The sequence below is a fragment of the Schistocerca serialis genome, chromosome 1 (genome assembly GCF_023864345.2).
Source record: "Schistocerca serialis cubense isolate TAMUIC-IGC-003099 chromosome 1, iqSchSeri2.2, whole genome shotgun sequence".
Lineage (NCBI taxonomy): Eukaryota > Metazoa > Arthropoda > Insecta > Orthoptera > Acrididae > Schistocerca > Schistocerca serialis.
The window spans coordinates 1049298203-1049311239 of record NC_064638.1 but is presented as its reverse complement, the minus strand read 5'-3'; the positions used below and the strand labels follow the sequence as shown (position 1 = coordinate 1049311239).

At 44.2% G+C, this 13037-nt stretch overlaps 1 protein-coding gene across 1 annotated transcript in view; it reads left to right on the top strand.

Moving 5' to 3' along the window:
• Positions 1–13037, top strand: part of LOC126414947 (calaxin-like) — a 117304-nt gene that overhangs the window by 51942 nt on the left and 52325 nt on the right. Inside the window, exon 3 of the mRNA XM_050083392.1 lies at positions 4906–5159. Within this exon, the coding sequence (XP_049939349.1) occupies positions 4906–5159 (254 nt within the window). The remainder of the gene's footprint in view (positions 1–4905; positions 5160–13037) is intronic.

Genomic DNA, 13037 nt, shown 5'->3' with positions numbered 1-13037 from the left:
TCATATTTATTGACAAGAATAGCGATAACTATGCGTTCTTTGGTTCTATAACGCTTTCTCGTACTTGTGGTAAAAAGTTGTCGGTAGCTTATGTAACATTTGTAATAATTTATTAATGTCACAGAAAAATTGAGTCGGATGTGTGATGGACGATACGGGAATTTACATCCATCTAAAAGAGCAATCTGACAGAATTTTAAATGAGCAAAGACACCTGAAAAACGGAAAATTCGTAGACTGTAATTAAAAAATCTGACGTTCACCTCCTGCTGTTTGTGTGGGAAGTATTACAGTCTGTTCGTTCTTCTTGCACATGGCACTGTGTGGTATTCTTACAGTGATGCCGACTGTCTGTATAACTAACAGGTCTCGCTGCTGTGTCAGTGTTTAGTGATGTCTGTAAAGTTGATGACATATCCAGGTGCCGGCCGGGGTGACCAAGCGGTTCTAGGCGCTACAGTGTGGAACCGCGCGACCGCAACGGTCGCAGGTTCGAATCCTGCCTCGGGCATGGATGTGTGTGATGTCCTTAGGTTAGTTGGGTTTAAGTAAAGTTAAGTCCCATAGTGCTCAGTGCCATTCGAACATATCCAGGTCGAAAGCTGTAAACATGTGGTGATAATAAACTTAGTTTACAACGTTCTATGACTATCGATAAGAAACTCAACACTTTTGAGATTATTTAATGCAATAATACGAGATAATTTGCTCTGTATTTTTGGGATTCCTTCTGGGAAAAATTGTGAATGCGACAGATTACATTAGAAGGTAGATTTTTTACTTCTTCGGTTAATATTGAAACACCGTAACTGTACAATTTTTACATCCTCTGTCTCGTACGTTAAGGTAAGGAGATTTGATAGCGGCACTCAGTGGTTGCCAAGAAACTACTGACCATTTGAAACTTACCTAGGAGAACTCGCTTTTCTACAAGGGGCATCCTCTGCTTAAATGGTTCAAATGGCTCTGAGCACTATGGGACTTAACTGCTGTGGTCATCAGTCCCCTAGAACTTAGAACTACTTAAACCTAACTAACCTAAGGACATCACACACATCCATGCCCGAGGCAGGATTCGATCCTGCGACCGTAGCGGTCGCGCGGTTCCAGACTGTAGCGCCTAGAACCGCTCGGCCACTCCGGCCGGCATCCTCTGCTTAAGTTACTAGCAAATAAAAGATGCTACTCTTCGCGTAACTCACCTTTTTTCATAAATTCCTACGTAACTCACCTACATGTGATTATATTGAGAAGGATCAGAATACATCTCTCATTTCAATCCTCATCCATAACTCTACAACGATTGTAAGGTGTCAGGCAAATCCAACACCTTCCATGAAAACCCTGACGTGATAGCAAATCCGGCAGTATGTCACATAGCTCGGAATAAATCCTGACATTAAATTAACCAAAGTAATACGATCAACGAGTGATCAAATGGAATACCACAGACTAACACAAGAACGCCTAAATGCATGTCATACCTTCCCACCGTGAAACAGACGCAGTTCCGAGGGAAGAAACGAGAACAGAAGCTGAGAGCAGAGTCGTGTAGGCTAGGAGGCTCTACAATAAGGGACGGACACCGACTTCGCCAGCCGACCGCGACGACCACCCCCAGGCCATGTTAAAAGATAGAGCCCTCCAGAAGAACAGTATAGATCTTACGATAACACCAGCTGAAGGTTTTAGCGTGAGACTATACGCGTCTCTGTTTTGTTGCAAACGTTGAAAACATTGCCCCACCATGAAAAGTATAACGTTTCTCATTGGATAGACAGAATTTTTGTAGGCGGAGCTTAAGGTTAACATTGAGACCCTGATTGGTCAGTTGAAAACACAGCCAGATACCTTTTTTTTAAAACCAACTTCGGTAAATTGTAGTAAGGAGAAGTTAGGAGGGAGCTGCTTCCGAGACGGCGAGGTGTGTGGAGCTTCGCCGCCCGCTGCCCCCTGACGCTGCCTAAACACCGACAAGGTAATGAACGAACGCAGTGCCGCCATAAGGCTTCATTCAGAACTGCAGAAGTCTCATCTGTTACATCCCCTTTTTACGTAATACTAGGGTCGATCGTCAATTAAACTTCGTGGTATTCACATTTGCTACTAGAAGTTAAAATCTGAAACGTGATGATTTTCCTGGTATATAATTATTGAGAAGCCGCATCAGTCACTGTAATTTACGACAAGTTAAATAAGTAATTAAAGATAATTGAGGGTCACTGTAGACCATTTTGATAGTTTTCTCTTTTATGAAACTTAACTTAAATCTAGATTATAGATGTGATATGGCATAGGTCATCAAAAAAATGGTTCAAATGGCTCTGAGCACTATGCGACTTAACTGCTGAGGTCATCAGTCGCCTAGAACTTAGAACTAATTAAACCTAACTAACCTAAGGACATCACACACATCCATGCCCGAGGCAGGATTCGAACCTGCGACCGTAGCGGTCACGCGGTTCCAGACTGAAGCGCCTTTAACCGCACGGCCACACCGGCCGGCTGGCATAGGTCATCCTTCGATCCATTGTAGAACCTGGAAACCCATTCAGGGAATATTCGTTCACATTTTTGTTGAACGCAGTTGGTTTTTATCAACCTGTATTAAAATATTTCCTTTTATCAATAGTGCAATTTATAAACAATGTTTTGTGAGTACAATAAAATTTCCAATGGTAAACTTAACTGCTTTTTCGACGTTATTTTACCAGCTAACTAAAAATAGAAAAGCCTTGAACCCCTTCAACTAAATTTAGTTAATATTAAGATTCTTTTACAGGGAGTGCAGTGGAGCTGACGCTGAAATCATTAAATATTTGATTATATCATCGCTAGTCTCACTGAACTCTTCTGAACTCTACATGTCATGTGTGGTCTGGCGTCTCCTTACCAGCAACAGGTCCCAGGTTCAAACTAGTCAATTCCCTAAAAAACACGCTCAGAGCGTCGTTGCGCGAAAGTACTAGGGAGACACCGCGCAGAATGTTAGACAATTCCGTACTTGTTTTTTTTTAATTTTTTCATGGTTCGAATTTAACTGTTAAATTAGGCATTAATAATTATTAAATTATAATTTAATGGGAAGAGAACTATCTCTGATACCGACTAAGCATTAAAAGTATTCAGAATGTGTTGTGAGCACAACAGATACTGTTTCGCCTACTAACACAGTTCAACAAATCTATAGCTGAAAGACTATCGTGGCGTTCTGTTTATAATTTTTCAGTCTCTCTTTTTCACAACTGACTATGGTTTCATGCGGAACGTTAGTTAGCCCCGTTTCTGAGAAACATTTTTTAACTCGAATTAAGCGCATGGTTGTGTCTTCACGTATACTCTATGTTCTTTGACTAGGCCTACAAATACCTCATAATCTGCCTTTCTTTCGCTAATAGTTGATCTGACAGTATTTTATTGCTTACTTTGAAGCAATCTGCTGAACGCAGAGATTCTGATCGAATGACTATACAGCAGTATTTCAGTATGGCATTGGCGGGCATTCGCCGTTTGTTATAAACATCTTTGGTTAGGTGATACGTGACTTCTAACTTGGAGATGCGTGACTTAAAGCCTCCTTTGTCACAGATGGGAAGTTATCAGCCTGCTGAGATACCTGAGATACTTACCGACAGTTCGGAAAGTCCTTTTTTTGCCTTTCTAAAATCACGCAAGAGCGCGACTGAGCTGATTCCTTCCATTAAACGGCTGCCGGATGCCTTGTCTTCCCCTATCACAAATGAACTAATGTCAAACATTTATACTGTTCGGGCAGCGCAGAAAGACTGACTCTCATGATGCGTTTCACAGTTGAAGACCACGTATCTCTGGGATCCGTAACCACTGTAAGTATAACGAAGAAAGACGCGGTCTGGGTTGCATTATACTTTCTTGTTCGGATAACTGATTTCGACGCGTAATATAGGTCACCTTCAGACCCATATATACAGGGTGTTACAAAAAGGTACGGCCAAACATTCAGGAAACATTCCTTACACACAAATAAAGAAATGATGTTATGTGGACATGTGTCCGGAAACGCTTACTTTCCATGTTAGAGCTCATTTTATTACTTCTCTTCAAATCACATTAATCGTGGAATGGAAACACACAGCAACAGAAGGTACCAGCGTGACTTCAAACACTTCGTTACAGGAAATGTTCAAAAGTCCTCCATTAGCGAGGATACGTGCATCCACCCTCCGTCGCATGGAATCCCTAATGCGCTGATGCAGACCTAGAGAATGGCGTATTGTATGACAGCCGTCCACAATACGAGCACGAAGAGTCTCTACATTTGGTACCGGGGTTGCGTACACAAGAGCTTTCAAATGCCCCCATAAATGAAAGTCAAGAGGGTTGAGGTCAGGAGAGCGTGGAGGCCACGGAATTGGTCCGCCTCTACCAATCCATCGGTCACCGAATCTGTTGTTGAGAAGCGTACGAACACTTCGACTGAAATGTGCAGGAGCTCCATCGTGCATGAACCACATGTTGTGTCGTACTTGTAAAGGCACATGTTCTAGCAGCACAGGTAGAGTATCCCGTACGAAATCATGGCGGTGAATCGAGTAAGTACAGTACATACCGACGAAACCAAAATGAGCTCTAACATGGAAATTAAGCGTTTCCGGACACATGTCCACATAACATCTTTTCTTTATTTGTGTGTGAGGCATGTTTCCTGAAAATTTGGCCGTACCTTTTTGTAACACCCTGTATGTTACTGATAAGTGCAGCTTGTCATCAGGGCGAAGACGCAGAGAATTTAATTATCTTGAAGAAAAACATAGCAAGTAACCGGAGGGTGTGTTTCTTCACTATCGTGGTACGTTTTTGGCTACGAGTAGTTGTCAGTTATCTGGTGAAAGAGAAATCGATAGAGAGACGGACGCGCCGTTGCAGGGACTGGACCGCGTGGTGTTCCGCGAGCTGCTGCACAACACGTTCGACCTGGTGACGGAGGAGGTGCTGATGGACCGCGTCTTCTGCGCCTTCGACCGCTGCAACGACGGCGTGGTGCGGCTCGAGGAGTGGGTGCAGGGGCTGTCCGTCTTCCTGCGGGGTACGCGAGAGCAGCGGACCGCCTTCTGCTTCCTCGTCTACGACCTCAACAGCGACGGCTACATCACGCGCGACGAGATGTTCCACCTGCTCAGGTCAGTCAATAACAGTGCAGGAGAGGCTTACCACTGACTTAAGCAACGTAGCAGGTGGTCCCTTCATGTCACCCCCAGAATCATGTGAGCAGACCAGCTCGACGTAACAATTCAACGACATACACTACAGGCCATTAAAACTGCTACACCAAAAAGAAATGCAGATGATAAACGGGTATTCATTGGACAAATATATTATACTAGAACTGAAATGTGATTACATTTTCACGCAATTTGGGTACAGAGATCCTGAGAAATCAGTACCCAGAACAACCACCTCTGGCCGTAATTACGGCCTTGATACGCCTGGGCATTGAGTCAAATAGAGCTTGGATGGCGCGTGTACAGGTACAGCTGCCCATGCAGCGTCAACACGATACCACAGTTCAGCAAGAGTAGTGACTGGTGTATTGTGACGAGCCAGTAGCTCGGCCACCACTGACCAGACGTTTTCAATTGGTGAGAGATCTGGAGAATGTGCTGGCCAGGGCAGCAGTCGAACATTTTCTGTATCCAGAAAGGCCCATACAGGACCTGCAACATGCGGTCGTGTATTATCCTGCTGAAATGTAGGGTTTCGCAGGGATCGAATGAAGGGTAGAGCCACGGGTCGTAACACATCTGAAACGTAACGTCCACTGTTCAAAGAGCCGTCAATGGGAACAAGAGTTTACCGAGACGTGTAACCAATGGCACCCCATACCACCAAGCCGGGTGATACGCCAGTATGGCGATGACGAATACACGCTTCCAATGTGCGTTCACCGCGATGTCGCCAACCACGGATGCGACCATCGTGATGCTGGATTCATCCGAAAAAATGACGTTTTGCCATTCGTGCACCCAGGTTCGTCGTTGATTACACCATCGCAGGCGCTCCTGTCTCTGATGCAGCGTCAAGGGTAACGGCAACCATGGTCTCCGAGCTGATAGTCCATGCTACTGCAAACGTCGTCGAACTGTTCGTGCAGATGGTTGTTGTCTTGCAAACGTACCCATCTGTTGACTCAGGGATCGAGACGTGGCTGCACGATCCGTTACAGCCATGCGGATAAGATGCCTGTCATCTCTTCTGCTAGTGATACGAGGCCGTTGGGATCCAGCGCGGCGTTCCCTATTACCCTCCTGAACCCACCGATTCCATATTCTGCTAACAGTCATTGGATCTCGACCAACGCGAGCAGCAACGTCGCGATACGACAAACCGCAATCGCGACAGGCTACAATCCGACCTTTATCAAAGTCGGCAACGTGATGGTACGCATTTCTCCTTCTTACACGAGGCATCACAACAACGTTTCACCAGGCAACGCCGGTCAACTGCTGTTTGTGTATGAGAAATCGATGGAAAATTTCGTGATGTCAGCACGTTGTAGGTGTCGCCACCGGTGCCAACCTTGTGTGAATGCTCTGAAATGCTAAACATTTGTATATCATAGCATCTTCTTCCTGTCGGTTAAATTTCGCCTCTGTAGCACGTCATCTTTGTGGTGTAGCAATTTTAATGGCGAGTAGTGTAGTTATGAAACTGCCATCGTAGTGTTATAAAAAGTGCTAGGCAGTTGGTCTCAGCCCTTCTCGATCGACGTCGTCACGGCAACATACACTATCTGATCAAAAATATCCGGACACTCCTACGTAATGCGGAATTTACCACTATGTGTCACGAGAACTAGACCAGTTACTATACAAGGAGGCGCGAAGTACTGTGTTGTCATTAGTGAAACAACAATGGGTCTTCCAGGAGAACTCAGCGTTCTGGGACATGGACTAGTCATCTGATGTCATCTGAGTGACAATTCCATCAGGGACATTTCAACTATTCTCAAGCTGCCCAGCTCGACTGTTGTTGACGTGATTGTGAAGTCGAGAAACCAAAGAACAGCCACAGCTAAACCAAGAACAGTCAGCTCTTATGTACCAATGGATATGGAGCGTCGAACATTCCAACGATCAGGCAGGTTCTCATAAGCCACACATTTCTCAGTAAGCGACGCATGAGTGGTGTATTGAGCCACTACAGAGTAGCGTGCGGCTGAACGAGTTATCTGGGGAGATTAATCGCACTATGCCCTGTGGCATACCGATGGAAGGGTTTGAGTTTGGCGAATGCTACGAAATTTTTACCTACCAACTGTGAAGTACGGATGAGCTGTTGTTACGGTACGGGAGTGTTTTTCATGGTGAGGATGTGGTCCCCTTATTGCACTTAAGAAAACACGTAATGTGGAAGCGCATGAATGCATTTCACAGGATTCTGTATTGCATACAGTAGAGAAACAGTTCGGAGACGATGACTCTATTAACCTGACAGAAACGGCCGTCATAAAGCAGCATCCGCGAGGCAATGGTTTGTGTAGAATAATATTCCTGAAATGCACCAGCGTGCTCAGAGTAGCAGCGTGAAAGCAATGGAACGGCTTTGGGACGTGTTAGAACGTCGATTTTGCTCCTGACCCAAGTGTCCAATATCGCTTCCTTCTCTGGTTTTGGCTGGTGAAGAAGAAGGGGCTGCCATTCCCCCAAACATTCAGACTCTCATTGAAAGTGTCCTCAGCAGAGATGAAGCCGTCATAAAGACGAAGAGTGGACACACATCCCATGTTAATATCCGCTAGTAAGTGTCCAGATACTTTTGATCAGATAATCTATCAGCACATTTTCCAAAAGATGAGTGTTTCTCGTTATCGCCGTCCCTGGAAAATAATATTGCCTGTCAGTTCTGGTTAAACTCTTGTTTGCCGGCCACTGTGGCGCAGAGGTTCTAGGCGCTTCAATCCGGAACCACGCTGCTGCTACAGTCGCAGATTCGAATCCTGCCTCGGGCATGGATGTGTGTGATGTCCTTAGGTTAGTTAGGTTTAATTAGTTCTAAGTCTAGGGGACTGATGACCTCAGATGTTAAGTCCCATAGTGCTTAGTGCCATTTGAACTATTTGAAACTCTTGATTCACTACTTTTTGGAGTGACTTGCAGTAGAACACCAATGTGTCTTTCTAAGTTTTCTGTATATGTTTGTGTGTGTGCTCGAATGTATAGTTCCATTTAATTACAAGGCATCCTTTACTCACGGCTAGGCGCTGAGTTCAGTCACGGTTCTGGTAGGCCTATTACAACTATATTCTCACTGCTAAAGATACCAGTAAATTCGTATTATTCGTTTCTCTCTAGTAAATACTTTTTCTTGTTATGCTGAATAACGGTGCCAGAAAGGAGAAAGGAAAGTCCCTGCCATTAAAGTTACTGGTCAAAAAGGCAAGTAGGCAAAGAAGACCGAATTTCTTCTCTGAATTTGGCAAGTTCGGTAACGTAGTTTTCTGCTCCCTAAGGGGCTGACTGTGATGCGCCACCAAACCATCGCGATGCTTAATTTCGGTGACCGCCCTCGAACTCCGCCATCAGGGTGGCTGATATCGGTGTTTGTTTCCATATACCCATCACAACTCCCGCTGGAATCAGAAAACTATTACCTCCATGTCGTTGTTCGTGGATCACGCTAAATGTGTTTTCTAACAAGACACTGAAAAGACTAACCTTATTGCACCGTACAGTCAAATTCGCAACACTAAAGTAAATTTCGAACATAAATATCAACCTTTAGAACACATAGATTCACATTTGCCTCGTAAATGAAATGTAGAATGAGTCGGTTCTTAATTGCAAAAAAGGAACAGCTGATATTTGTTGATTACGGCGCGATCTGCCATGAATGAGAAGCTATGATTTGAGGAAAACGTACGTAATTTTCAGCGCAGAATCTGAATCCATACAGATTACAGAAATGGATGTATGTTTGCATCTACATCTACGTGATTACTCTGATATTCACAATAAAGTGCCTGGCAGAGGGTTCAATGAACCACCTTCAAACTGTCTCTCTACCGTTCCACTCTCCAACGGCACGCTGGAAAAACGAGCACTTAAATTTTTCTGTGCGAGCCCTGATTTTTCTTGTTTTATGTGGTGATCATTTCTCCCTATGTAGGTGGGTACCAATCAGAGGAGAAAACTGGTGATTGAAATTTCTTGAGAAGATCCCTTCGCAACGAAAAACGCTTTGTTTTAATGATTGCCACTCCAATTCACGTATCATGTCAGTGATACTATCTCCCCTATTTCGCGATAATACAAAATAAGCCGCCCTTCTTTGAACTTTTTCAGTATCATCCGTCAGTCCCACCTGAGACGGATCCCACACCGCACAGCAATACTCCAGATTAGGGCGGACAAGCGTGGTGTAAGCAGTCTGTTTAGTAGACCTGTTGCACCTTCTAAGTGTTCTACCAATGAATCGCAGTCTTTGGTTGGCTCTACCCACGACATTATCTATGTGATCGTTCCAATTTAGGGTATTTGTAATTGTAATCCCTAAGTATTGAATTTACAACCTTCAGATTTGTGTGACTTATCGCGTAATCGAAATTTAGCGGATTTCTTTTAGTACTCATGTGAATAACTTCACACTTTTCTTTCTTCAGGGTCAATTTCCTACTTTCGTACCATACAGATATCTTGTCTAAATCATTTTGCAATTAGTTTTGGTCATCTGATGACTTTACAAGGCGGTAAATTATAGCATCATGTACGTATGTATGTATGTTCTACATCGTCTCCAAAGCAACTGGACCTATTTCAAAACAAACTTGTACATATATTCCTTACTGCCAGAAAAAAATCGCTGTGGAGGTAAGAACCGTCTATCTACCATAGTGCAGGAGACATGATGTCAAACAATTAGATGCGTGGAAAGTGCCGAATCACGCTTGACGTTTAAATGTATCACTTCTGTGTTAGTAGCTCGTATGTAAATTGAAGGTGGAGAGGGAGAAAGGAAACGAAAGGGAAGGAATTACCGATTTCAGCTGCATTGGGACTTTATGCGGCATGAGCGGCGACGAGGGAAAAAGTGTACGGGACCGACATTCGAACCCGGAATCCCCTGCTTACTAGACAATTGCGTTAATCGCTGCACCACCCGGACACAGTGTTTTCACAACTGCTCGGGCTATCTCTGCATGCCTCCTGGCCGACCCACACTCCCACCTAGCGTCACCTATCCGCAGTCTCCATCCATGTCGTCCCTGCTCGCTGCTTTGAGATTCCAACAAGAGGTCGAACGTAATTGGCGTATTCACACTGCAGGTGGTAGATTCATTGCCCATCGAGGCGAATCAGTCATATGAACGCTTGGTGTCTGTTCTTTCTGACAAGCCTGACACAAATGTATCATTGTACGGCACGTAGTTCAAGAGATTGTTGTTGTTGTGGTATTCAGTCCCGAGACTGGTTTGATGCAGCTCTCCATGCTACTCTATCCTGTGCAAGCTTCTTCATCTCCCAGTACCTACTGCAACTTACATCCTTCAGAATCTGCTTAGTGTACTCATCTCTTGGTCTCCCTATACGATTTTTACCCTCCATGCTGCCCTCCAATACTAAATTGGTGATCCCTTGATGCCTCAGAACATGTCCTACCAACCGATCCCTTCTTCTAGTCAAGTTGTGTCACAAATTTCTCTTCTCGCCAATTCTATTCAATACCTCGTCATTAGTTATATGATCTACCCATCTAATCTTCAGCATTCTTCTGTAGCACCACATTTCGAAAGCTTATATTCTCTTCTTGTCCAAACTATTTATCGTCCATGATTCACTTCCAGACATGGCTACACTCCATACAAATACTTTCAGAAACGACTTTCTTACTCTTAAATCGATACTCGATGTTAACAAATTTCTCTTCTTCAGAAACGCTTTCCTTGCCATTGCCAGTCTACATTTTATATCCTCTCTACTTCGAGCATCATCAGTTTGCTCCCCAAATAGCAAAACTCCTTTACTACTTTAAGTGTCTCATTTCCTTATCTAATTTCCTCAGCATCACCCGACTTCATTCGACTACATTACATTATCTTCGTTTTGCTTTTGTTGGTGTTCATCTTATATCCTTCTTTCAAGACACTGTCCATTCCGTTCAACTGCTCTTCGAAATCCTTTGCTGTCTCTGACAGAATTACAATGTCATCGCCAAACCTCAAGGATATTACTTCTTCTCCACGGATTTGAATACCTACTCCGAATTTTTCTTTTGTTTCCTTCACTGCTTGCTCTATATACAGATTGAATAACATCGGGGAGATACTACAACCCTGTCTCACTCCCTTCCCAACCACTGCTTCCCTTTCATGTCCCTCGACTCTTATAACTGCCATCTGGTTTCTGTATAATCACTTAATCTTTGTCATAACTTTTTATAAAAGATCAGTCTTGTGTTGATACATTAATCATCCGTCAATAATTGACTACAATAATGAAAGGGCCGCCCTTTCATTAAATTATTTCAGGACTGAAATTCATTTAGACTCTGATAAAGGTGATAACCTCTGTTGCAGGCTAACAACAACCACCACTGTCAAAGGGCAAACTCAAATTAGCAGGTGGACAAGTGGAAGACTTACTAGTGAAAGTGATTGCTCTCAGGGCGTAAACTCATAATCGTCTGTAGCCTTTTAGATCATACCGCAAGACCAGTGTAGATTCGCAAGCTTCCAGTCAAGATGTTCATGCAGTAACACTTTTCATTTCCACCAGAGTATATAGAGTTTTGGATGGTCTTCACTACCTTGCTCACGTTCTGAATTATCATCTCTGCCAAGTAGATTTTTTATGTTTACGTTACGAACTGTACTAACGGGACATGAGCAAACTTCTGTAATCGGCATACGGTGATGTATCTTTAGCGGGCAGACGATATGTTGACACGCGACGCGCGTCTAAGACAGGGTTCTGCGCGACGCGGCGGCGGCAGGCAGCAAAGCCGTGCAGCGATGGCGCCTGGCGATAGGGCGGCGGCGGCGACGGCGTCGGCCTGGCGGAGCAGAGCCCTCTATCTCCGCAAAGTAGTGGGCGGGCCGCGGATGCGACTCGGGCGGGTCGACGCTCCGCTCCTCCGTGCGCCCAATTGCTTCCCGGCGTCGGAATTTATGGACGGCAGTAAGGCCGAACGAACTCTCCACGCGGAACCTCAGCGGAATGGGCTTTTCAAAAGCGAACTTCCTACAGCCCTGTCCTACCAATGCTTATGTGCACGTGCAGAGCAGCTAGTTCTCATATACGATGGTAGCTCTGGCATCTAAGGAAGAGAAGGGATGTTAAAGCAGGCAGCGTTAACATGGGAAAGAGGAAATTTCTCAGCCTGTCACGAAGACAACGTCGATATCAATGAAAGTATGATTATTTATGTTGATAGGTGTAGCGCAATTTCATAAGGCAAGCGTCAGATTGTGTGCTGGGGAACTTAAAGCGAAGGTATAGAATATGTGAAAAAGAGAGCAGAAAGAAACAGAGCCGCTCGGAAATTACTAATGCGGTGGGTAGAAGGTAGGAGGGTATTGTAGCAGGATAGTCTTCTGCAAGATGTTGCTGCGCATCTGAAATTACTTCACACGCAACAAGAAAGATTGTTCAGATTGTTTTAACTTGAGACAACTAAATATCTCGAAAACGACGCATCCTACGAAAAAAAAGTTCTTAGTGAAAAGTTTATATTAGCAAAGGAGATATCACTCTGTGCCATAACTGGCCACCTGCTAACCACCCCTCCTGCGTGGGCGGAGTAAATTCTGTGGTTTCAAAAGCGAATCCTCCATTTTTATTGCACAGAAGCTGACAAACCCGGCACTGCCCGGGTATTCATTTGCCGATTGTCTACTAGAAACGAAAAAAAACTGTGTTTGTATTGTAGTATCAAAAAATTCTCTTTCATGTATTCGTGAAAACACGTTCGAAATTATGAAACAATCGTTCAAATGGTTCAAATGGCTCTGAGCACTATGGGACTTAACTACTGTGGTCATCAGTCCCCTAGAACTTAGAACT